Source organism: Cinclus cinclus, chromosome Z, assembly GCF_963662255.1.
Source record: "Cinclus cinclus chromosome Z, bCinCin1.1, whole genome shotgun sequence".
NCBI classification, from domain to species: domain Eukaryota; kingdom Metazoa; phylum Chordata; class Aves; order Passeriformes; family Cinclidae; genus Cinclus; species Cinclus cinclus.
Genome location: NC_085084.1, coordinates 63,469,976 through 63,496,761, shown reverse-complemented (window position 1 = coordinate 63,496,761; position 26,786 = coordinate 63,469,976). Strand labels below are relative to the sequence as shown.

General features: G+C 37.2%; 1 protein-coding gene across 1 annotated transcript in view; it reads left to right on the top strand.

The window, feature by feature from the left end:
- Positions 1 to 26,786, top strand: part of PIK3R1 (phosphoinositide-3-kinase regulatory subunit 1) — a 55,130-nt gene that overhangs the window by 4,444 nt on the left and 23,900 nt on the right. Inside the window, exon 2 of the mRNA XM_062514016.1 lies at positions 230 to 985. Within this exon, the coding sequence (XP_062370000.1) occupies positions 652 to 985 (334 nt within the window). The 5' untranslated portion in view covers positions 230 to 651. The remainder of the gene's footprint in view (positions 1 to 229; positions 986 to 26,786) is intronic.

Here is a 26,786-nt window from a genome sequence, read left to right as displayed (position 1 = left end):
GGGGTACAAATTTGGTTCAAGTAATTTGACATATATCCTTTATAAAAATGCAAATATTAGCTGGAGATAATTTTTGTGCTCTTGCTTGATTTTATTGTTACATAGGATTCTTATGTGGGACGCAGTCTTTGCCAGGGTTGCAGAAATCTTAAGTCGTTAGTAGAATACCAAGTTCATAATCATCAAGAGAATGTGAGATTATTTCATCAGTTTTCTCTTCTCTTTCTAGGAAAAGCATGTGTGCAGAGTTTGGTGGCAGAATATTTAAGGTATGTGGGCAGTCTGTGGCAAATGCATCTGAAGAAAGTGTGACTGGCTGAAGAGTCAGCTGAACTTGTGTATGGAGACACAGAAGTGCTGGCAAGCCCAGGAAAAGAACTAATTGGAAGAATATTGCTAGACACAGAAGAACTGGAACTTTTAACTTCTACAGCGGGCAGTGACTAAGAATAAATACGTTGGTAAAACCATCAGCAGTGAAAAGGCAGACTGGTGTTTTTCATTCTGTTGGATTTTATTACTTAAGAGACAGTTGACATTTTTGTCATCCCATTTAATTCATCTTGAATTTTTCTGTACATAAAACTATAACTGGACAATTGCATTTTAATACTGTTTAATAGCACTTTTGAATGTTAATCATTTTCCAAGATGAGCGCTGAGGGATATCAGTACAGAGCTTTATATGACTACAAAAAAGAGCGAGAAGAAGACATTGACTTGCACTTAGGAGATATATTAACTGTGAATAAAGGTACCTTACTAGCACTTGGATTCAGTGAAGGGGAAGAAGCAAAGCCTGAGGAAATTGGTTGGTTGAATGGCTTTAATGAAACCACAGGGGAGAGGGGGGATTTCCCAGGAACTTATGTAGAGTACATTGGAAGAAAAAAAATATCTCCCCCTACTCCAAAGCCTCGTCCTCCTCGGCCTCTTCCAGTAGCACCAAGTCCTGCAAAAGCTGAATCAGAGAGTGAGCAACAAGGTCAGTATTCAGAAGGTTCTTGGTTTCAGGTATTTTTGTTTCACAGTCTTGTCTGAGTGTATATTGGTGTATGTAGCACCTGCTAGTCAGGCTTTTTAGTGTACAGCTCATTTCAGTCAATTAAGAATTTTTTCCTACATTGTAATATTTATCTCACACACTAGTTTGTAGTTTCATGTGGTTTGTCTCAGGCACAAGGACCAGTGACTTACTATGAGGTACATTTCCCAGGTTGAAAAGTATGTTTTTAATGCTCCACTGTAAAAACTTTAGTGGAAAAGGAGTCATTTAACATTTATTTTACATCTCTAAGAAACTGATGGAAATGTTTCCTTTTGTGGTTCTTCAGACTCACTGTTGAGAAAGTTCTCAATGAGTCCAACAAAACGCATTCTAAATACAAGTATCTTCTTGTAGCACAAATATCGTGCTAGCAGCAAAAGATGTATTCTGGTCTAGGGTTATGGCATGCAGTAGAAAAATATAGCCTCATATTAAAAAAGGTTAAACAGGAAATTTCTTCCCAAGTTGCTTTTTAAACTGTATTTGTAACAGTATGTTAGGCAGAACTGAGAATTTTATCAGAACTCTTCTGTTAAGAGTTATAACTGGAAAGTTATAACTGGAAAAGCTTTGGGATAAAAAAACAAAAGAAACAAAAAACCTTCCACGAAGTGATTTTTTTCTCCTTTACCTACTGACATTCATATAGTTGGGTTTCACAGATCAATAAGCCAAGTACATTTTAGCATAGACTTTAGAGCTTATTGGAGAAGTCTAGAGTCGCTTATATTTCTTCAACTTCTAATGCTTCACAAATTCTCTGAGTTTCTAACTGTAGGTAATAAGAGATGTAGTACATGATCATGATTTTCACAGTGAAAAATTCACTCATTGCACCATAGTAATGAATAGTATTGTCACACTGCCTACACAGAAATGTTTGCAGCATCACTTGCAGATCTGTGGTATCAGTTTATCAACTTTTATCCCTCTGTGGATATTATAAGTTCATATTCAACTGTGCTGATAACCAGCAAAGATAAGGGCAGAAATTTGTAAAAATGTATGTGGCAACCAAGTTAACCTGGCAGAAGCATTTCTGTGTCAGTGGAGACTTAATGAAGAGAGAATCTGCACTGGTTTATATAGCAGTGTTCTGAAGCACTGTAGCAAGTCTTCAGTGCCTATATGTAAATCATTGCTCTGATGAATTTGTAGGGTGTAGTGGCATTTTATAAGTTATACTGTGCCTATCTCTGAACTCTTGACTGGTAGTCATTAGAGCCTCATGTTTTCTCTTTCATTAGCATAGTTCTGAATACAGAATATTTCCTTTGAAAATAAAAGCTATCATGTCTTTGATCATTCCTTGTATTGGATGTTAACGTGGGCTGCTCAGGTGACATTGACTTTTCTTAACCCACCTGTGGAGATGGTTGTCACCATCCTATGTAACTGTAGAATAAACATGGCTTTTTGGGTAGACACCTCTATGCTGACATGTCATTTTTAATGAAAGAAAGTCCCCCTGTTTACGTGTGCATGTTGGGCTGGAGCAGCCCGGCTTTGATGTTTATTGGTTTAAAAAGTAGCACTTTAACTTCTTTGGTTTCTGTACTCATGCTTGCTACATGCTTCTGTTCACAGCTCCATGCTGTGAGTTGGCCTCAGCACTGCCTTGGGAAGTCCTGGTGTTAATCTTGCTGGTTCCAATCCTCCCAAGACATTTATGGGAGCTCCAGGAGTTACTTTGGGAAATTCTGCTGCAGATTTGGGGGGCTCTGTTTATGTGTAACCTCCTATGTGAGGTTTATTGCCTTTAGACAAAGTACTCTTTGCATACAATGTGTTTATTTTTAATACCATGAGACTGTAGGAATTGGAAACGAGAAGATGTTCTGATTTAACTGAGAATCTTCATCTCAAAGTCTGCACATATAAGCCTGCTCTAAAATGTTTAAGAATCATCTTGCCGTCCAACTTTGTTTTCTTCTGATTAAAAAAAAAAAAAGGAAAAAAAAAAGAGTTCCTATAGCTGGTTTTGAATTAAAGATTTTAAGCTTTATATAAGAGGCTAGATGCCTCCTTACTGCCCTAAAACCAGGGATTAGACCCTCCTGAATAGAAATTTGAACTTCAGTTACTTTAACTTTAGTTACTGTTAAAATTAAGTATGCTTTCCAAAAAGAAATGAGGAAAAGTAGTATCTTTACAGGTTTGTTTTTTTGTTTTTTGTTGTTTTTTTGGGGGGGGGGGGGCGGGGTTTAAGAAATCTAAGGCAGAGAGTGCTTTGAATCTTAGAAACAAATTTGGAAATATTTACTCAAAGACTATTATAAAAATCAAAATGAAGGTGAAATTTTTAAGATAGCAGAATACTACAAAAATTAGGTAAAAGCAGAGGTGAGGGCAGAAATATAGTTCAGATGAAGAACAATGTAAAAATATCTGTTTGATTTCCAGGTGGCTTCACTATTTTTATATATGTCGTTTGGGACAGGGAATATTGTCCAGCAGCCAATGTAATGGGCAGTAGGCCAAAATATTCTTCCCAGGATGATACTTCTCTCTACGCTCTTAGAGTGTATTTCAAATAAATTAATGTGTAGTGTGAAACTTGCCTGACCAAATGCGGTCAAGTTTACATTTTCACTACTTGATATATTGAAAATACTGTGGATTAAAATGGCAAACTAATGGGCAAGTGTAATTTAAGACTTTGTAAATGTACCTAATTTATTTGTAATCCATGTACCTTTTAATTCTATAAAGAGTCAATTCTGTGTGTACCCCTGTTGCATATATGTTGAGTAAGAGTATGAGAAACTTGAGATTTTGAAAAATATATATGCATAATCAAAGCAGTTCCTTTAATTTTGCCATACGCCTAGGTTCATTTTTTGAAGAGAACACTTTTTAATATTTTCAATACTCTTTAATACTTAATTATTCACTCTGAATGTTTATTTTCTCTTGGCTTTATTAAGCCTGATCACTTGCTCCTCAATGTCCAATGTGTTGTATTAGATCCAATTTGCAATATTTAAGCACAGTGCTGCCAGTACTCACAATTGTGCATTACTCATACACAAATAATCATACACATCTGAACACACTTTGCAGTCAGTGAGGCTGGTGATATGGGCAGAGCTGCTCATCAAGCCTGTGTCTTCCAAGTCTTACTTAGAAACAGGGAGCTTCCTTAATGTTAAAAGCCAATCTGAAAAAAATACTCCCTTGGCTGGTGGTCTTAAATTCCATTAATTACTTACATTTTCCCTATATTTTTATTTTATTCATGACTTATTCAAGTTCTAGAACTGTTGGTTAAGACAAGAACTGGCATTCCTTGGCTGAATTTTTAGGACTGTTGCATTTTGCCTGTCTTCCCCTTATCTTTGTCAATAAAGAAATGGATTTAGTCTGATTTTGTGGGGATTAAAAAAATCAGAAATTATATGAAAATAAAAGAGAAACAAAATCCCCAAGAAGTCTCTAGCACCTTCCATTCTCAGGCCTGATGCATGTCAGAGCTATGGAAAGGCAGATGGAATTCCTCTTGCTGTTGTGAGGTTCCAAGCCACATTTTCTTTTCCCATGAGGTAGGAGTGCCTAGCTGCTGCTGGGAGGATTGAGGTCCTTGCAACAGTGGAGACAGAGCATAGGGTCATCTTTATTCTCCCCAACAGGCGTCTGAAGTTTATGTGAAGCAGCAAAGATTTTGCATGACTGGGGTCTTTTCTCTTGGAATTATTGTTTCTTTTTTTTCAGTTGAAGCTACATTAGGCTGGTTCCTCTTGCTTATTCCAGGTTTCCTCAACTCTTTGCAAATGGGAAGTGCATAGGCTGAACAAAGTTCGGATACATTTTGCAAACTTTGATTCAGCTCATCTGATATAGCAGCATACACTTAGAGTTGATTCATACAGTATCATTTCCCTACCTGGTTTGTGAAAGCGCATCTTAAGTAGATTTTGGAGCATAAATTTGATTGATGGACTGAAATACTTTCAGATTTAACTTGGTAAATTCTCACTTAGAAGTTAAGATCAGATTGCAGAAGGGCAGACCAGAACTTTATATGAATAATTTGTCTGTTTTGATGTTTTGGTGCTTCCTGCAACTTCCTGTGTAACTTGAAAGGGTTGTTTATGTTGACACTTTGTACTATTTCAGCTGATTTTGAGGCTAAAAATAATCCGAAGCTCTTCCTTCTTGTGGTGAAGCTATAAAACAGATTTTTTTTTTTTTTAAGAAGACCAAACTTTTTTTCACTATTTTTCTAGAACAGATACAGATCAGCAAGTTACACAAAGATAATAACACAGAACATTTGGAAAGTCTTTCCTTTCACCAGCCAGGTTATGCAATATCTGACAGAGATCCAATCTGACAGAGGGCATAAAATCATTTGTGCATGGTTTAACTGAATATAATGTAGAATTTGTTTCTTTAATTTTGCTATAAAGCCAGTCTAGCAATCCATTTGTGAATATTATTGACATTTGTGTATTGAGGGACATAAGAGTGAGTGAAATGCAGCGAACCTGGAGCCTCCATTGGGAAGAAAACAGTCATCTTGCCTGATTTAGGCAAATGGAAAAAGGAAATTATGGGATGAAGTGTGAGTCACTGTCTCATGACAAGTACAAAAGGTAAATATATTTACCATTCAAGCCAGAGCCCTTGAATTCTTTCTTTTTAGGACCAGTTTGAGTATAAGTTTTTGCCCTGCTGCTGTTGTCAGAATTGTGTTGCAGTCATGAATTCTGATGTGAGTTGAGTTTGACTTGCACTGAGAAATGGGGCAAGTCCCTGCCATAAAGCCTTGCTGGCTACTTGTGATCACATTTCTAGGCAAATTTCTACCTGCCAGATAAGTGCATGCATCTGGAATCAGAGTCCTTGCTTTATCACTGATGATTGCAAAGATTCTTGAAAGCTCCACTGAAGTGAGATAGAGCATTTTTTTCACAGTGATAATATCAGGGTTGATGATAGCTAAAAAAGCTTTTGTAAGCACCATAGGAAGCACAGGGATAGGTTTTGCAAGTACGAGTACACGTAGGGTAGAGGGCCTGGGCAAGTTCATGGTTGATGCGTGGCCCCACCTGCTGGTACAGGAGGAAGGAAGCAGGAGGAGGAAGAACCTTTAAACTAGCGTCTTCTGTGTTGCGTTTTAATCCTCAGAGGATAAAAATTAAAGTGAGAGAGAGATCTTTTTAAAATAATACTTCAATTAAACAACAGATATTTCTGTTAAAAATCTATCACTTGGGGCACACAGAACCCCCTTTTATTCCTCAAAGGTGAACTTAGACTGAAAAGGCTTGTGTGACTGAAATTATTCTGTTTTCCCCAACTGTATCAATCTAATTATTCTAATAAAAACAGTGCCTTATTTTGCACATTTTGCATTAAGAAGCTGAAAGAATAAGGCACTCCTAATTTTGATGCTATAGCAAATATTTGTCTGTTTGGTGTAATACTGATTTTAATATGCCTTTCCATTATTATAACAGTAGCACTATGTTGAGTGACTTTGCTTACCCTTCATTAGACTTCTGTTACACTGATTTAGTCTGCTAATGCCTTGTGCTGACATGAAAGCTGAGGCAAATGTAAAGTGTGGCAAAGGTGAATTAGCCTGCACCTCTCATTGGAATCACCTAGTCCTGTAGCTGTGATCCAGGAACATCTGAAAAAAACCCTTCACTGGTTAGCAAATAGTTCTTACTTAGGCTTACATATGATAACATCAGTTCGTGAGTTTCAGCAATACATGGTGCTAAGTGTTTGCCAAGAATGGATCATTCAGCACTCCCATGCCCACTTAAATAGTTGTGTGATGCCATACATGCATCCAGATTTTCTTGTGTGAAAGAACTCGGGCCTGTAACTGCAGCTGGCTGTGCACTGTTTCACATCTGTGTCTTACTCCAAAACTGCTCTCCATGGTGAAGATCCATGAAATCAATCTGAAGGCTAAAATACAAAGATCTTTATTTTTATAGCTAAGAATGACAAAGAGAGTTACACAATATTAAAGACATGCTTATTTTAACTGGAGAAGGTTATTAAGTCCTGAGAACACTTTGGTGAGAATCTAAGTACTTGGGAGAATTTAGAATTTCTGGTTTAAAAAAAACCAAAATATAAAGTAGTACTCTGGTTAATAGTTGCTAACTTTTGTTTGTGTTTCAGCAAAATTCATGTCTAAAATGAAATTCTGTTTTGTGATGGTTTCATTAAGAGAAGGTACTTGTGTAGATTTTTTGTTGGAGTTCTAGTTTTTGTTTGTTTTCATTTTTTAACTGTGTTGAAGAAATGCCTGTATCCTTGGACATTTCCTGAAATATTTTCCTAAAGCATAAGCAGGTTTAACCTTTTGTATAAACATGACTGTGTTTTGTTCAGTCTTTTATAAATGTGTATGCCACAGTCCACAAAAATAGCACCCAAATCTGGTTCTTAATTTTCACACGTTGACCCACTTTATTGGCATGTAAGGCAGCACAGCATTAAAAAATTATATTTAAGCTGATGGCTTTTCAGGGAACAAGATCCTCAAGGCAGAGTTTAAAAAACATATTACTGCCCTGATTCAGGGAAAGGTGTGATTGCATATGGGCTCTTCACTTAAAAATATAATTTGAGACAATCTTATACTTCAAAACTACTATGTAAACTATGACATGAATGATGAAAAAAAGTCTTTAACAGTTCAGTTAGCTGCCAGACAATTTTCTCGTACAATACACTAGGTCTGTTTGTATATGCTCTTCATTTGCTATGTTAGAACATTTCCCAGAGGTCACTATTTGAGATCTGGAGATTGTAGATGTTGAGGGCAAAAAGTGAGACCTGCCTTTGGTAGGTCTAAACATGACAGTTTCCACCTGTGCTGGCAAATCACTTGGTGGCATCTGGGATGGGAAGATGCTCCTGCAGAAGGGAGACCCCTTGCAGGAGTGGCGGTTACTTTGAATCCATTCAAGTTTCAGAACATTTTGAGCAGCTATTGTATCTTTTCAGTAAAATATATGAGGTAGAATTTTTGCTGTGGTGTTTTTGCCTTTTTTTTTTTTGCCTTTCGTTTTAGTGTCTGTGTTTTAGAAAAACAAAGATAACTTTGCTTTCCTTGAACGTTTTGATGCTTCCTTGTAAAACACTTGCATACTTAAAGTTGTAAACGTAGCAGCAAAAAGCCAAACTATTCCACTCAAGCACATTAGATTGGTATCATTTACGTGGTCTCTACCTGGCTCTTTCTCCTCTGGGGTTGCATTTCCTGGATGCAACATGTTTGAACACTCCCATTCCATTGCCTCCTGCTCACCACCTGGGAAGGAAGGAAGAGTAACGCAACCTGAAATCCATAGTCTGAGAGGGAATGCACCTCTGAGCTGTTTTTTGCTGGGATAAAGTTACCACGACAACCTAGCAGGAGGCATGGCTGCACCAGGTTTGTATGTCTTGTTTACAGATATAACAGTGAAATTCATTTGTTGGGGTTAGGAGAGAAATCTTATGTGCTATCACCTGTTTTTCCAAGATCTCTTTAACCTGCTTGGATAATATTGGTAGATAGCAGATAGGCATGGAGGACTATTCTTGGCAAAGAAACTTTTTAATTATACACTGCAAATCAATGTTTCAAAGCATGTTATGGCTTCTCTAGCAGTCAGTCTCAAATAGAAGCCTCTTAGTATGTGAGGTTACTTTTTTATTTCCAAGTCTTCTTCCTCAGCTCTTTTTTGCTGGAGGTAGATGAAGACACTTAAATTAGGGAACTAATGAAAGAAACTGCTAATTATACATCTTGGTAAATAAGGCTGCACAGCTGTATCTGGTTTTATTATCTCTCTATCCAGGAACATTCCAGAAATAAGCAGTTAAGGGGAAAAAATTTCAGTCTTTTTCGTATTTGCAGATGATGTTCAACATTGAGCACACATTCTAGTCCTCTCATGCTATTTTTTCATGCAAATTTCATTGCAATTTTTCATGTGTTGCGCTTGGATGGAGACAGGAAAATGTCTGTTGTGTTTTTGACCTTACTCTTGAATTGTCTCCTTGCAAAGACACAGCTGCTCGGCACAGGTGAGGAGCAACAGAGACCATGGCAAAACCCTCCATAATTTCCTGCCTTGCTCCTTGATTGGCACATGCATGAGAGATATCAGCCCTGATGTGGTCTTCAAAGAGCTGTGATGTGCCAGTACACCATGGGGTGCAGTGAAGTGTGATCTGTTCCTTGGCCTGTCAGTCTCTGCTGGTACATGGGTCTTCTGTGAAGGCTTATTTTAGGTACTTTGGTGCAAAATCTGTACAGGTGTTTAAGTACAATTTAGAATATATTCTGGCCAGTCCAAATCTACTCAATTGTTCTGAAGCCAGAATAGTGTAGCTAGTGAGTAGCCTAGATAAGCCATTTTCTTAATAAGAAAAAGATTTAGGGAGGCTTTTTCTTCCAGTGCAAGCCAGTTTTAGGCATAAAAATTTTCTAGTCATCCTCATAATCTGGCCTGGCCAATTGATAGAATTTTAATGAACACATTCTAAAGAGCAGGTAGCAATAATTTCTTCTGAAATAACAGAAATTAGGACCTCTGTTTATTGAGTGAGGGCTTTTTAAGGGCACAGAGTAATAAACATTTGAATTCTCTTTGCTGTATTTTTAATTCGTTAGTGTTGGTTGAAAGAGTAACGTGTATTTCCTGCAACTTTCATGTTTTTGTGACTTCCTCTTGGATCAAACTTAGTGCTTACAACTCAAAAAACTTTCTGGTAGCCTGTGGAAACTGCAGCCCCTTACATGAAATGCGTGATTTTCACAGTCCCATTATTGTCAGGACAGTTTTTTGAAATAATATTAAACCACTGATTGAACAATGTTTACTACAGAGCAACTAGCATAGAATCCTGCTTCTTAGCAAGTTGAAAATCTTGTCTATAATTATTAGAACCTTCACTGTAAAAGCTAGTGGGCTGCTGGTGCCTTCCAGAGTGATTTAGGATGCAGGACTTTGAGCTACATGAACAGTTTAGCAAAAAAAAGGGGAAGACAGTTACAAACTGTTATACTTTTTCCCCAGATGTTTCCTCTAAGACAAATATGTAGGGTTTTATTATGACACAGTAAGAATGTGCCAATTAGATGAGAATGGTTGTTTTGTTGGGAGGGTTTTGTGTGTTTTTTTTTTTTTCCCTTCTCAATGTCTGTTTGAACTAAACAGCCAGTCAATCAAATGCAGTGGTAAATTGTCTGGTAGTTAGGATGGAACATGCCCATGCTTGTCAATGTGAGCTGCTCTCTTCTAAATAGAGCATTAAAATAATTTCTTGAAAATCATTTTGGATGCAAACTTATTTTGAAGTACTGATGTTCTTGAAAATATTATACATGGTTGAGGGTTTTTTTTCTTTACTTCAAGGATTTGCTCATACAAGAAGCCATAGGTTACTATTCAACTTTCCCTTAAATTGGTAGAAAAACTCATCTTGACTTCAGAAGGAACAGGATCAGACCCAGTCAAGTTTTAGCAGCATTGGGAAAAATCCCATAGTACTTACTGTTAGTTCTGTTAGGCAAAATTCCCAGTGTCTTTAGGGTTTGGAGCACAAATCTTAGCTCTTTTTGGAAGAGATTTCTGTATACCAGAATCATAGAATATGAATGCGCATGAAATACTACACCATAAACACTGATGTAAACAACAGTCAGACTGTCCTTTCATAAATTTTGAATACAAGTAAGTGAAACTGTTGTAAGCATCTCTTCTGAGGCCCTGGGCTAATGCAGGGCATGTAATTTTACACTGTTATTCTTGTTTTGAGGTCATAACTTCTAGATTAATTTAAAGCTTGTTGCTAATTAACTGCTAGTTAACTAGTCCAAACTGCTTCCTCTAGTACATACTTAGTGCAGATTACTTAACCTTTTATCCCTTTAATGTCCATTTCATGGTAAGAATTGTGAATTTAGTAGTAGTAAAATGTTTTCATGTGGGAAACTACATATAAATTGTATTGGATAATGACAGTATAGAAATTACCTTCGCTAAGTTGTTTTCTTTCAATATATTCAGAACTCTTCACTGATACACGCTAAAAGTTTGCTCTAGGCTGATAGATACTTTGACAGGGCTGATATTTTCCTTACACCTGTTTGGGTAACTAATGTGATGGTAATAGGGGTTTCATATAATTGAGGAAGTGATATGATGACATTTTATTTGTATATTCAGTTACTGTAACAAATTATTATATTTAGAATAAATACAGAGTTTTATCACCTTGATGTATGTACATTAGACAATGAACTGCACACTACAGTAGGAGAATATTAAGGTTTCAAAAGTGCATCTAAAACTTGTGTTCATACATACAAGTACAACCATCTGATACAATTAAAACTGCTTCATTCAGGTTGATCAGTTTGTGGTCTTAAGACACCTGTTCTTCCCAGCCTTCAGCCTTCTCTCTGGAAACAGGTTTTTTCATTGATACTTCTGCTCTTTCCAATGACATGACTATTTAGTGTTTCATACAACTTCATAATGACAAATACTAAATCGTCTTTAGAACACTGTTATGAGCAAAGATGCTATCATATTTCCTGTAAGGAATGAGGTAAACCAAACAGACAATTAAAAAAAAAATCTGTTTTAAGATAGTTTAAGGTTAATCTCTTTGTCATAGGAGGGCCAAGTAGATTTCACTTTAAAATGGTGAACCTGAGGAGTAACTCTTAAAAACTCTTAATATGTAAGAACCTTAGCTGTTACATTTCCTTGAGATAACTAAAACCAGGAACCACAAATGCATTAGGTTTGACTCTGTAAATCTGTATTTGTCCCAAGGACTGAGTACCATTTTCTCACTTCATGGCTGGCTTCAGTTACTACATACTGGATGTTCAAAGCAATTCCTTGCAGAATAAATCTTCCTGGCATACATCTTTCTGCACCAGATGGAATCCAAATATAAACATCAAAATCAAAAGAATGAGTAGAATGTCAGTGCACAGATTCAACAAATATGGTAACATAATTTAATGTTAGCTTACTCGTTTCATGATTTTGCAAAACCAGTGTTTCATATTCTCACTACTTCATTGTACCTGTAAAGCATGTTTCGTAGTAGAACATTTCAGTGACACATGTTTTAAGCACCTCTTATTTTAGGTTTTTATGGTGCATCTCTATTAGTTTTGAGGGGTTTTTTGTTGTATCACAGTCATGATTCACAATTTTTGCAAATAGTGACATTACACAGCAAATTACCATTCTTGAAACTTGATTTTTATTTTCTAACAGTAATCAATAACTTGCTTCCTTAAAAGATGCTTTTGTTCCCATCTTTATCTTGCCACATAGTAATCTGCAGTTTTACTTATGTAAGAAGTGTGGCAGTGCAATTTCATCCTAGTATGACAAAGTTTTTCCTGGGTTACTCTGTTGCTAGCATCATACATTAGGTTCCACTTTCAGGAAAGACTAGTTTAGAAAGTGGAAGTCAAGACATCTAGTGTGGATGATAGATGAGTAATGGGGGAGATATGAAAAATACTCTTGACACCTGGAATGGTTATTCATTAACTTTCCAGACACACTAGAAACGTGGAAAGAATGTTCTGCCATGGAGGAATCTGTGCTGTCTTGCAGGAGACCTCTCTGCCAAATTGGAGAAATTGAAGGAGATACTTACTCCATAGGAAGTTCTCTGCACAAACCTTTGTGTTTTTAGTTTCTAATTTTTCTTATCTTTAGATGTAAATATGGAATTTGGAGGGTCATTGGGTTTGAGTGTACAAACAAGCCACAGAACTCCAGAGAACCATGGCATTTGATCTTTGAAAACTAAGTATGAATGCATTTTCCTATGAAAACCCCAGATTGCAAAAATCATTTGTAGTGGGCTAGAGAGGTATTTGACAGATTATATGCAAGTACATACATGTGTGTTTCATTATTTGATTGCCTTAGGAGACTGGTGTTTAAGTTGGCAGATCTACTTACTTAAAGCAAAGCTCTTTGGCTGGCAGGATTACAGAATGCCTGAAGGAGAGAGTCCAAATGCTGAGAGCAAAAGAGAGAGAATGCGTAATGTGCAGAAAGCATGGGGAAGCTATAAAGCCAGCAGGAAAAAATAGACTTGAATATGGTTCCAATTTGTTCTGTTGAGCTCAAGTTGATAGCCATTCAGAAGTAAAAGCATGAAATTCTCTTATTTCAGTATCAAGTTAATGTTCTGGAAAATAATGTGTTTTTTATCATGCAAAGCATTATTTGGTTACCTATTTGCAGCTTGTCAGAAATCTTTAATCCATGCTTATTTTCTGACTCAAATTATTTTAAAAAGTGCAGCTTGTTTTGGATGTTTTCAGAGCACTCTTGAACTGTGACATAAGTGGCCGCTGTAATCAGCTCTGAAACTTTGTTCTTGTCTTTATTAGCATGACTCAAAACTGCACTGTTGCCTCTCAGTATAGGTTAAATTTTCCCATTTAATTTTGTGATACATAATTTGTAGCTATTCTGGGAAAAAAAATAAACCCCTGAACCAGTCTTTAGGCATACAAGTTTAGCACAAAACGATCCTTCAACATTTTTGAATCAGCAGACAAATGAATGTATCTATATATAAATGTGTATCGAGAGAAGTCTACACCTGTGGCCTTGCACTTTCTTTATGTCTTCCTTCTCAACCTCAGGCAACACATATTAACATTTTCACTTGGTCCTTTTTGTTGTTCACTCCTAGCTGAATGTCATTATAGAATAACCAACCAACATTGTTCTTTCTCCTCAGACTTCTTGGTTTGAGGCTTAAAATGTGGGGAGCTGACAGGTGAAAAGCAGACTGATATACTGAAACAAGAAAAAGAGAAGCAGAAGGGCTGGCTCCCCTGAGAGATCAAGAAATATGTTATTTGAAAAAACCCAAACCACTGAAAAACAAAAATAAAAGGGAATTTCCCTTTAAATAAGGCCATAGTTTAAATGATTGCTCATACTGATATGTCTAAATTATTTTAGAGGCTACTAGTGGCACATTTACCATGAAAAACCTTTGAGAGGTTGCAGGTCCTGCAGTAAATAGGTACCTGGTAGTAGCATAGCAGAGCTTAGGTGAGTTAGACCAGCTGTCTGCTGCATCTGCCGTTTTTGAGGAGATTTATCTTGTAAAATCCTCAGTAAAGTTCTCTGAAGTTGCCACATCTGAGCTATTTAGGAGACGACTTTTTCCAGCTTCATGCATGTGAACTGTGCTTAAAAACAAGGAGTGATTTGCATTTTAGAAAAATCAGGTCAGTTTAAAATTAATGTGTCCCCCTTTCTCCTGTTCTCAGCAGGGAATTAGTTCTTTTGGAATGATTTTCTATCTGTGAGTCAAACAAAATACCCTTTTTCCTTCTGGCATGGCTGACAAATAAATAGACAAATAGATAAATCAATAAATTCAAAAAGGCAAATGAAATGAGAAAAAGGTGATCCCTTCTGCTAAGGCCAAAGGTAACTGGTTCTTTCTTCTGGCAAGATGACCAAGGGATTCCTCTGGAGCACAATAACAAAAAGACCATAAATGTAAGACTTCCTGGCTTTCCTCTCTCCCCACCACCCTACACCCAGTAGGATACCAGGAAAACAACCAGGATACACCTGGCATTTTGACAGAATAGTCAACTCTCAGTCCTTGCTGGGCAGTGTGGCCAGAAGGCTTACTCCAGTCAGCCAGCAGCCTTTCAGCCTCTCAATCCCCCACACATTTCATAGTGAGTCATAGCTAGAAGGCCTTTACACGTTTGATCACATCTTGTGCAAGTCAGCAATGTAGTTTTACTCCTTTATTGCATCCTATAAGCAACATTCAACTCAACTGAGTGACTGTTACTTTAAGTTCTGTACCTATGTGTAAATTGAGATAAATGTATTAGATAGATAGTGCCACTGTATATTCGGGTATGGATGGGTTAGAATACCAGCTAACTTTCTTGATGGGAGAAGGATGGTGGAAAAACTGATTTGGGTGTTTTATGTGTGTGACTTCTAGGAGATATGTACACTAGCAGCACTTAAATATTCAAGACATTAGTTTTTCTTGTCATTCTCATGTATACACTTAGTAGTCCTCTAAGTTCAGAGACAGCATCGATCCTGTTACCCGTGGATTTTCTACAAGGAAGTTGGAGAATGTCTACAGCACATTCTGCTGTGCTGGAGTAGGTCAGTGAAGGGCAGCTGCTGAGTAGGAGAAGTAAGGAAAGGATGTAATGGATCAGAATGCTTCTTGCTCATCTATTGGGTCTTTGTAGAGGACCTAAAAAGTGCTTCTGCCTCCCTCATTTATTCCATGAAAGAGCTACTTTTATTTGATTCACATGAACTGAAGATCATAGGGAACATGTCAGTTCTTAACCAGATTTATGCTTTTTCTAGTTTTGTCCTTCTGTAAGTTACACCTTCCAAGATCACTTAAAAATATTTATTTCCATTATTTCATTCTATTCTGCTCAGTCTCCCTCCTTTACAATACACTGCTGGTTTTCTAGAGAGACATTTTTCTTTGTTTAGGACCACAAGATACTCTAACACTGTAAGGTTGCAGAAGGATTTCTTGGATTTGGAGTGTTTGGATTTTCTTAGAGAGGCTTTGTGTCTTGCTTTTGGTCTCTGCATATGAATACTCTCACTGCAGGCTGAAATCCTGCTTCATACCTTCTTACCCTGACTTCAGTTAGTCTTTGGCTTGCAGATGGTGATGTAAAAACAGCCAGTTTTTCATGAGCACCATCTTTGTTATAATTTTCAATTTTCTTATATGCTTCCTATAAACGGGTTTTACACTTTATGAATTTTGTAACACAGTGCACTGGTCAGTACACAAATTAAGGTCTTTTAGTTAACTGTTTGGGGCCCCAACAGCTTTGTACAGGTTCATTAATTAATTAATTAATCACCTTAAATGCTAAGGTCCAAATTAAAGCTGTGTCAGCAGTGGATAGTGAACAAACAATGATTTATAAAAGATCTTCAGGTTCATACATTAAGTACATGAGTACATTAAGATCCTTTTTTGTTTAGGATCTTGGTAGTATGAAATATATTGGATTATGAAAATAACACTGATATTGCCATGAAGACAAATCTCAAAAGGAGTATAATATGGGTCAAAAAATCTTATTATGTATAGACTTAGAGTTTTCTTCTTCATCTAAAGGTAAAGAGGATGGTAGAATTACCTCTTTGTAGATTCAGTCCAGGATTTTCCTAATAATGTTGCTTCTGTGTGTCAGAACACCCCATGGTTTAATGGCTGTAAAGATTAACCCAGTTTTACTTTCTTATAAGATTACTTTTCAGCATTGCTGTATTCTGTTGCTAAGGTTTTGCTTTTTTTTTTTTTAAGAGGACGAAAGGATGAAACGTGTGATTTGATTTGGAACACAATAGTTTTTTGAACAAAATTCATGGTGCTGGAGAGCTGTTGCCATTGTTTCTGGTTGACTGCTATATTCTCATTATTTTTAACTTTCTATGTACTTATAAATGTTTCCCATAATTTCAAAGAGATGAAGGAACCGTTGACTTTTATCTGTCAGGAACTTCTGCCAGTTCTTTTATGTGAATCTTCCAGATCTAAACAACTTGACTTCTCAAGCATAATAAAAAAAATACACATTATCTTTTTCTTGCAGTTGTGAAGAGCTTATTCTTTCCTTCTAGATTTCTTGCCCATGGATAGTTTGACAGGGATTTGTTAGCCTTCTTCTCCCATCAGTTTCTCTACAGCAAAAAGGTAACAAAACAAAGCATTCTTTCAGAGCAAAACAACATACTGCCCTGAATCTTTATGTATTATGATTAGTGAATAAAAAGACAATGCTTTAAATGTGCTTCTCAAGCAGAGATACTATCACAAACCAGTGATGGCCTTGAATAAGAAACTTTATGTTACTGGAAAAGAGGAAACAGCAATAAGGAACAAGGATCCTTCAGAGATGGGACATTCTCAACAGTGTTCCAGCACCCATGGTATCTCACAGTGAAAGTTCATCCACAGTCCTGTCTTGGTTACAAAGAGCAGATACTACTGGAGCACTGTTTCTAACCATCACCATTTATATGTGAAAAGGGAATTGATGTTAATAATCCTTGTAGGATAGCACCAGACTCAGAAGAAAATGCCTGCTATTACTTTTTAAATGAAAATGGATCCAGCACATGAACTTGCTCTCTCTATGAAGTTTTATCTGATACAGGTCATTAAAATCATCTCACAGTGACTTTCCACTGGTTGGCCAGAACCAAAATTTTCAAGTGCCTCTTGAGATTGACCTCAGCATTCCTTCCCTTAAAAGATATACAACTGCCTCTCTCCTATGTGTCAGATGTTTCCAGGAAAAATTAAACAGGTATTTCCTCTCCCACTTGCTAAGAAGAACTCAAGAACAAATTGTGGACCAAAATACTTCTACGTGGGAAGCCATTCTGAGATGAGATGATAGAAAATTCAGGTTCGAAGAGGAAAATAAACAGGAGACTATAAGCTACTGCATGACCACGTGTCCTTTATAGTCTAGATAATATTCCAGGTACTGAATTGCTCAGTTCTTCAGCTGAGTTTTACCCCTTGAGAGATCTGTCTGATAGAGCAACCCTTGTGCACTGAAATGGGCAGTGTAATTTCATGGGGAAAATTCTATGTCATTATATGAAAAGAGACAAAAGCAGGAACTGAAATTGCACATGCAACCTTAGTTCTTTGTGGTCTTAACTTTTGAGTGCTTGACCTTGGTAGTGGTTTTGATGCTCTCACAATATAGCTTTCTTAATGTGTCTGTGTAGTATAGCAGGCATCAGAGGGAGCTTTGCTGCTCATTCCTTATAGAGTGACAGTAGCAAAAGTACCATGTAAATATATTAGCTTACATGTAGTCACTTTATAATAAATTATATTTTTAGTGATTTTTCTCTCTTGCTTTATTAAAAAAAAAAAAGTCTAAAGCGCAGAAATTAACCTAAATCATAGCATAAATATCCTTGGGAATTATGAGGTAGTTTGTGGGAAGGCAGCTGGCAACAATTTTAAGGGAATGCTTAGTTAATCATAATACCAGTAAGGGAGGTTTTGTTTAGAGAACTATCAACATTTTATCTAATAAGGACTTCTATGTACCAGTACAGAAATCTGGATGTTTAATGGCAATAGTAACACTGAAGCACCAGGAGCTTGATAAATAAGTCACAAGATGCAGCTGCCAGAGGAGTGTGCTGTTTGTCCTCACACCAGCACTATCCACACTGCACTTGAATATTTATATATTTCCCTTTTTGATAGCCCATATGGTTTCATGCCAAACCACTGCCAGAAGCTGAAATTGTCATTTAGGCCTGAGGAGGCCAAGTTACTCAAATTCTTGCAGATTTCAGCTCTTTTCTAGTCCTGAAACAGCAATCCTGAGGGAAGACGAGGGAATATAACAAGACTCACTTAATGAGAAAGGCAGTTCTTCACTTTATGTGTTCAGCTACTTGGTTGATCCTGTCCCATTCCTTCATTTCTGTCATCTCTGCCATCATCTCTTGCATGTGGTGATGCAGTAACTTGGTACCTACATCACAGCTTACCTCTCATCTGCTAATATCTCCCTGACTGAAAACTGCTGGCAGGGAACCTGCAGATGTCAACAAGACATGAAAAACAGGTGTTGGCTTATTAAAATATTTTTTTCTCTGTCATTGGAATCCATGCTGGCTTGTTCTATTTAGAGACATTAACCTGTCCTTCCATTTAAAGTGATAGTAGGGAATGTGAGAGCACTATTATTGCTGTGCTTCTGCATGTCACACAGGACTTGGGGTGATCCCTGAGAGTGAAGGATAAGAAAAATTTACTTGCCAGTCTGCCACGCCTGAGAAAAGCATGGGAAGCCTCAAGCTGTGCCAATGCTCCAGACCACGTGAGGGAGGTGAGATGTGCCTCTCCTGGAAGCCAGTGGTGTCAAAGTCCCAGTGCTAGCCTGCTTGTGCTTCAGCTTCAGCTATGTCTATCCTGACCCACACACTATTCTTCTCAGTTTTTCAAGTGCCCCTTCTACTTGCTTATTTCTTACTTTATCTTTCTTTTTATCTCACAGGTCCTTGAAAGAAGAGTTGAATAAGCAGGTGGTTTTCCCATCTCTGCCTTGCTTTTTGGGGGAGAGTTTCCTTTCCAAAATTATATATACATTATGTACAGCATTATAACACAGTGTACTTCATATCAGAACATTTTACTTAGTTATTTTTTTTTCCTCAAAATAGTACTGCTCATATTTTTTAATCATGCTAATAATAGGTATAAATAGTTGCAGCAATTAAATTCAATTCTGTTTGGAAAACGAGTATTGCAAAAGCTCACCCATAGAGGGAAGCAGAATACTGTCTTAACTGCAGGCTGCTTTTAAAAATTATCCATGCTTCAGATGAGGCCAACAAAGAACATCTGTTGTCTTAATTATAGCTTCTATTTCTAAGAAGTATGTTCTGTAGCAGATGAGTGTCTGGCAGCTCATAATTCATAAAGTTATTGAGATTTAATCTGATAGAATATTATGTACAGAATTCCTTCTCAGTACAGACATTATCACTTCCCTTTCAACTGATGATAGAAACAGGGCTTTATGAAATATTAAATTAATAAAGTGTGAAACATGATTATCAGCCACAATTGAAAGTATTAAACTGTTATAAAGGAATATAATTCTCTATACTATGTTGCTTTGTGGTTTTGTTTTTCTGCTTATCTCTGCAACTAAACTTTCCTCAAGCCAGACACAATCTCTTTGTTCTTTCTCTCCCTACTTTCATTTTGCTTTGTCTTAGAGAAATTCTTAGTTGATTAATGCAGCAGCTCTAGGATAAGTATTCATTTTTGTGACAGGGAAGGGTAAAAAGGTCCTGTATTTTTTTTCAGAGAATTGGTATCTTATTTAATAAGACTTTCAATATCAAATCAGAGCTTTTTTCTGCCTAGTCCTGTCTTGTATTCTTTATGGATTACTTTATTGTACTAATCTGCATTTACCAGGGCTTGTTTCACCTTTTCATATAGTTACCCCTTTTTCTTTTTACCCCTGAGAGTGCAGCTGGCACAACTTCATAAACTTGGATGAAGAGAGGAATTAGTTCTCCTGGCCCCCCAAAATTCCCTGCATAGTCACCATGCACATGATACTTGTCAAGCATTGCTTGCATGTGCACTGATCATCCTGTGAAGTATCTAGGCAAAATATTCAGTTACAGCATTGATTTATGCAGGTAACTATGTCTTTTTGACATACTATATGTTACTAGGATGAAATGAAGTAATATTCAGGTTTTATTCTCACCCTCTTAGATTTAGTGGGTTGGACTGTAAATGGCCCAATCTTAATATAGATGTGTTTGTCCTTCTGAAAAAATTACTTATTCTGTTAAGTGCTACAATATTGCGACAAGTTTTGTACATTTTTCTATAAAAATTAGTTTGAGATCCCTTTTTCAAGTGTATAGACTATGTTGTTAGTACCTTCCTTACACAGAGGAATCTGGAGATGTTGGCTTTGTTTTGGGCAGTAAACTGGTACTGAGGAGTCAAAAGATCATGCTTGTGAGAACTGTTGTTGTCATCCTTTTGGAATAAGCCCCTTGGATTATTGTCACGCGGTGTTACTGATGTAGGATCACAGCAGAGCTATGAATGCTTCGCAAAGGTATTTGAAGTTTGAAAGTGTATTGCCAGAATACTGTTTTGCCGTGAGGGTTAAATGTTGCTACTGAGATGCCCTTGAAAGGCTTTATTCAGTTCTGCTTTATTCAAGTGTTCCACCATTGAAGACAGAGGAAAAAGAGGAATGACAGCAGATGTAATAAACTATTTTCTCACTACAGATCTGTATTTCCTTCAGAAAATATTCAGTGTACTGTTAACAGGGAACACATTAATCAAGTTACCACTTACTCCCCCAGTTCATACCCAACACCTGTGGCCTAGTGGAAGAAGCAGACTGTCCTGGGTACATAATATTCAAGGATTATAAAATGGTAGTATTTTCATCCAGCTTTCCAGTTGTACCCCAGTAATTTGAAGTCACCAGCAGGCATAATTTCCTTATGTCTTTTCATAGCTCCAGGGTCATATATATCACAATAAATCCTGAGTGACAGATATTTTAATATATAAATATAAATGGACTTCTTCTGAGCCCAAAGGCTCATAGTTTTGGTGGGCATGATCATTTATTTATCTAGTGGTGCAATACTCTTCACCTGTCTTCAGTTCTCCTGAATCTAGTCTTCTCTACTGCTAAGGCTTCTGTGATATTCTGAGTCTGCAACCTGCCTGACTGATGGCATCCCACAAAAGCAAGAGACAACAAATAGTTGGCAAACTTATCAAGCCGTTTATAACGATGTGTCAAATTCACAGAAGCTTGAATCTCTTACATTTTTTTCCATGAATGGTGTTATGTTTTAAAATCTTTCTAATGAAACCAGTACTGGAGAAAGTGGTTGAGCCCTGAACAGCTCTTCCTCCTAACATTTTAAATGGTGCTTTCAGCCTCTAATAGCATTTAACTAGCCTAACTAAATCGTCTCAGTAGGAGCTAAGAAAAAGTATTCTTTACCAACATTTGCAGCTGAATTTACTAACTGTTGCAGACTTTGATTTGTTTGAGACACACAGTAACATTGACTTTCTCTTCAATCTCGCCTTTTTTGTCTTTCATCTTTCACCAGTGAAAACCTTTTGCTAATGGCAGCCAGGCAGTTCTGAACATTGTTCTTTTGGTAAATACTGTTAGGTTATCTGAAAATGCAAATGTCAAGGCAAGGTTAAGCTCTTCAAATCTCAGAGTGACTTGCTGTTTGGTATTTAATTGTAATACCAGACTTACCTTTTGTGTTGGTCTGACACTGAACCCAAGGCACAGATCTCTATGGAAAATTTCTCCACAGTTAGAGTTTAGAGGTTTTTTTAAGTCTTTCATACTGTTGTACTAAAACATGTTGTAGGAACTTACTACTTTTTAAGATTTTTTAAGATCACATTATTCCCTCTCACTAAGAGTTCAGAGTTTTTTGTCAGTAAGGCTCCTTTCACTCTCATGTATTGTGAGGCTCATGTGACATTCTCTAGCTGATTACAGCAGATGCTGAGAGGGCTGTGTTGGCTGCCACCACAGGGCCATGAGAAGCTTCAGGCTGTGCCATCATCTGTGTGACGATGTACCTCCTAGTGCTTTCCACTTTTTCAGAGTCTGAACTTGTGTTTCTGCAGGCTTGGTTTTTGGTGTGCTCCCAGCACAATCTCCTCTGCTGACTCTGATATGGGAGTCACTAGCAGCCAGCACCCTGGAGGAGTACATGGAATGTACCACTGCCTGAAAGGCCCTGCAGAACTGCCAAACTGCCCTTATTTCCAATGCATCTTCACTGGAATTCCACATTGTGTACAGATAAGATGCTGGATTCAGACACTATGGATCCTTATTGAAACTCGGATTTTGTTGCAAGGAAGATGGATAGTGGAACATTGTTTGAATTCCATTTCCCATACCTAGGGGAGTACATAACTGCTGGAATAATAGTATTTCAATCAAGAAAGTAAGCTCCTGTGTTTCCCAGATTTTTCAGTGTTGAACTATGTAGGAAACCCCCTATTGTCCGCAGCTGGTAATGCATTATAATGATGGTGCTGCTGGTGGAAGTATTCTATATGCTTGAGCAGCCATAATTTCTTTGCATTTTGTTGGCTAATCTTGTTGGAGCATTATCACAACTTGCTTGACCATGATCCTTACCTTTGCATTTCTCATCCTGCATTAATTAATATGCTTACATTTAATATAGCTAGTTTAAGTGCTGGTAAAACCTTTCATGTCTGGAGTTATTGTATGACTTTCAAACAGGGACATGTGCAAAGCTATAGAAAGTCATTATGCTAGTGTATTCAAGTCCATGCATAAAGAGTATACCTGCATGCACCATAACTATTATGATCATCTTAAGACCTGAACTTTCAAATAGTAGACTTTTGTATAGAGCTGTATTGTCATCAAAAGCAAAATGTGTGCACAAACTTTAATGACATTTCTAGAAAAATAAGAACATTCATGGAGTAATCTTAACACAAAGTTAAATTCAAGTAGAATTGGTATATAGTTCCCATAAATATTTAGAAATTAAACTCCCTTTCACAGTATGTGCTATTCATTTTAAGGGGTTTTATTACACATGTTTTTCAATTTCATTCTTCTTCTAGCAATAATGAAAGATATGTCTCAGAAGCATCTGAAGCCAAATTGCAGCTTTAAATTTCCCCTTGTCATTGCCAGGTACTAACTCTATATCTTTTTACTGAGAACCCTTCCAAAAGGTACAGCTGTGTGCTGGTTTCATCTTGCACTTTGTATCTGTGCTGGCAACCTTTGAATGTAAGGTATGCTCTCATCTCCCACACACTGCCATTGCCTAGAGCTGTTCGGTCCTGTCTGTAACAGAGAGAAGGAAGAGTTTGCAGACTGGAGGTAACCCTTCATTTGTGGTTCATCTCACTTGTTCTCACTGTGGCAAGGTCAAAATAGAGCTTTATCAAGTGTGTCATCAGAAGTTTCCTTACTATATAGAGACCCACTGCCAGTCCTAGAAAGAAGACACTTTTGAGAACCATTATATTTTGGAGACCCTGGGATTAAGAAAACAAACAAACAAACAAAAAAAACCCCCGCAAAACAGCATTTGGATGAAAATATTACTTTAAATTAAAAATTGATACCGGATTGGTTCTTCAAACATCTTTCAAACATCTTTGCTGCCCTACGGTGTTCTTCGAAGAAAAAGACAACTTTGAAATCAGGTACTAAATGCAGGTTGCATGTGAGGTTTTTTTTCCAGATGTGTTTTACTAAAACTCACCTATCTAAAAAGTTTTCCTTACCCACTGCAAATCTTAGCATGCATGCTGGGTTTTCTCCTGATACACCTAATCTAGAATCAGGACTTATTTACTCATAACTTGTATTCTGGCTCTTAGAGCAGAAAAATATTTTTTTTCCAGAAATAAGTTGTAAGTTTCTTCAGTTTACCTTCTGAGATTTCCTCTCAGCATTTTGAAACTGAAGTGCACTGTTCCCAAATTTGGTTGTCTTCTTTATAAATATAATAAAGTGGCTTCTTTGAGTACTGTTAAGTTTTTTGGGTTTTTTTACTGACTACATGTGCCTCGTGAAGCCTTTTGCCTGTAACATAATTTTCTATATTGTGCAGAACTTGGGAAATTTGAAGCAAAAGTCAGCATGATGTTATGCATTAATTATATTGAATGTGATATAGTGAGTAGGAAATCCTAGAACACGTGGGAAGTTAAAAGATTTCAATTTGTTCATGCTGTCTTTGACGTGCTCATGAAATGAATGTTTTTGTACTACATTGCTGAGCATTGTAACTGTGTGACTTAGATGTTTTCTTCTGTAACTTCTGTGTTGCTGATAACTGCAGGTTTTGGACTTGCCATTGTGTGTCCTTTTGGTTGTTTGTGTCTTTTTGCTGTAGAGCGTAAAAGAGAGGTGAATACCTGAGTGTTCAGTCAAATACACAAGTATTTTACAGACTGTATATTTGTGGAATGGATTGTCATTCACTTGACATGTCTCATGTCATATCTAGAGTTCAGCAATATCTTTGGCTGTTTAACTTTCCAGCTTTGGAAAGGAATGGGATAAAGAGAGGAAGAGACACCAGAAATCCTCTGAACTCCTAATGCATATTTTAGGCTAGCAGAGAAGTTTTGGAAACTTTTCATTTCAAGCAATGTGGCATTTTCTTTGCATACACAGGTTTTCTGGATATATTACTGATTTTGTGTAAATATAAAGGGAAATGCATAGCTTCCAAAAGGCTTTCACTTTAAGTAAGAATATTATTGATTGATGAATAATCTACAACATATTTGTAACAGATTATGATACAAACCTGGTTTCAACCTAAAGTCAAGTTTAAAGTCGAGATGAAAAACATAGAGCATCAGGAAGAGGCCCTCTCTGCTTAGGTAATTTAGATAAAGTCTACACCATCTTAATGTCCCATGGAGACAAAATGTTTTCTGTATTGTCTTGTCTTCACCTTGCAACAGTCTCTTCCCAAACTTACATCTTCCCCTGACCCTGGGTTCTCCTCTTTCCTTTCCTTGGAGTCCATCCCTCATGCAGAAAGTCTACTTTGGTGGAAATTGGAATTATTTTTCTAAATACACCTTATTGATAGGTATTTGCTGATGTCTTGTCATCATTTCAAGGCACAATTTGGTTCATGGAAGAAAGCACTGTGCTTCTCAACAGCCTGGATGGGTCATCCCTGAACTGCCAAACTGTCACTTGATAAGGTTCAACTGTCAGTTTTGACTTCCATCCTCTGTCTCTAGTTATTCTTCTTTGTCTCCTTCAGTTTAGAATGCTGACCGTGGCTTCATGCTGCCTCCATCTGGAATTAGGAGACAAGTGATTTGAATCTGAAAGTGATTTGAAGATGAAAGGAGTTGAAAAGTCCATTTGCTCTCTGAGTAGCTTGTTCTGCATTAATTCACCTATATAACATGCTTTTGTTGAGTTTAGCTTTTAATTGGAGTGTTATACTAAGTAAACTGACAGAATTTTGGTGTTTATTATGTCTACTCATTGGCCTTTTTCAGCTCACGAAGATGCCACTAAGGAAAGAAGCTATCCTCTAAAAAGCTGTGTAGAGGATCCTTAGTTACAGTGCTGTCTGCTGTCTTTTGTTGCATTTTATAAGCCTAGTTTTAGGTTTTTCTTTATTTTGTCCAGGATTTATAATGACACTAGTATGTAGGCATGTTACTTGTCCTTCCAGAGTGTGGATCACATATTAGAATTCTTTGGATCTGTGGGAACTGCTCTTATTTTCCTCAAGTCATTGAAAAGCATCATGAGGCCAGAGATCTGCATAGGCAACTCTTTTGAGACTCTTGAATGATTATCTTCTGGCCCTCCTAAGTTAAACTGTTACATCTAACAGATATTTTTCTAATATCCTCAGTTATCCTCAGTTATAGAAAGTATTTCCATCATTATGGTACCATAATTTTCCTTCTTTTTGCCAGTATGCTTCACTTCTGTTATTACCACTGTCTTTCATTTCATTCCTCTTCTCTCCACACATCCAAACTTCTGTCCCTTCCTTGCTCTTACTGTTTTTTAAATTTGTGCTGGTTTTTACTGGGGTAGAGTAATTTTCTTCACATTAGCTGTCATGGGGCTACATTTCGGATTCATGCTGGAAACAGTACTAATAGCACAGGGATGTTTTAATTATTCCTGAGTGGGGTTTATGCAGTGTAAAGGCCTTTTCTGCTTCAGACCCCATCTCACAAGTAAGGAGACAGGGGGTGCCCAAGAGGTTGAGAGTGGGCACTGCCAGGACAGCTGACCGCAACTGACATGGAGATGTTCCATACCACAGAGCATTCTGCTCAGCATTAAAGCTCATCTGGGGAAAGAGTAAGAAAGTGGGAGATGTACAAAGTGACGGTGTTTGCCTTCCCAAGCTGCCATTACCTAGTGATGAAACCCTGCTGTCCTGGAGATGGCTGAATATCTGCCTACCCATGGGAAGCACTGAATTAATACCACTGAATTGCACTGAATGATAGCACTGAATTGATTTTGCTTGGGTTTTTTTGTTCCCTATTAAACTATCTAAACTTCAATCTGCTAATTTTCTGACTTCTCACTCTTACTTCTGACTCACACCTG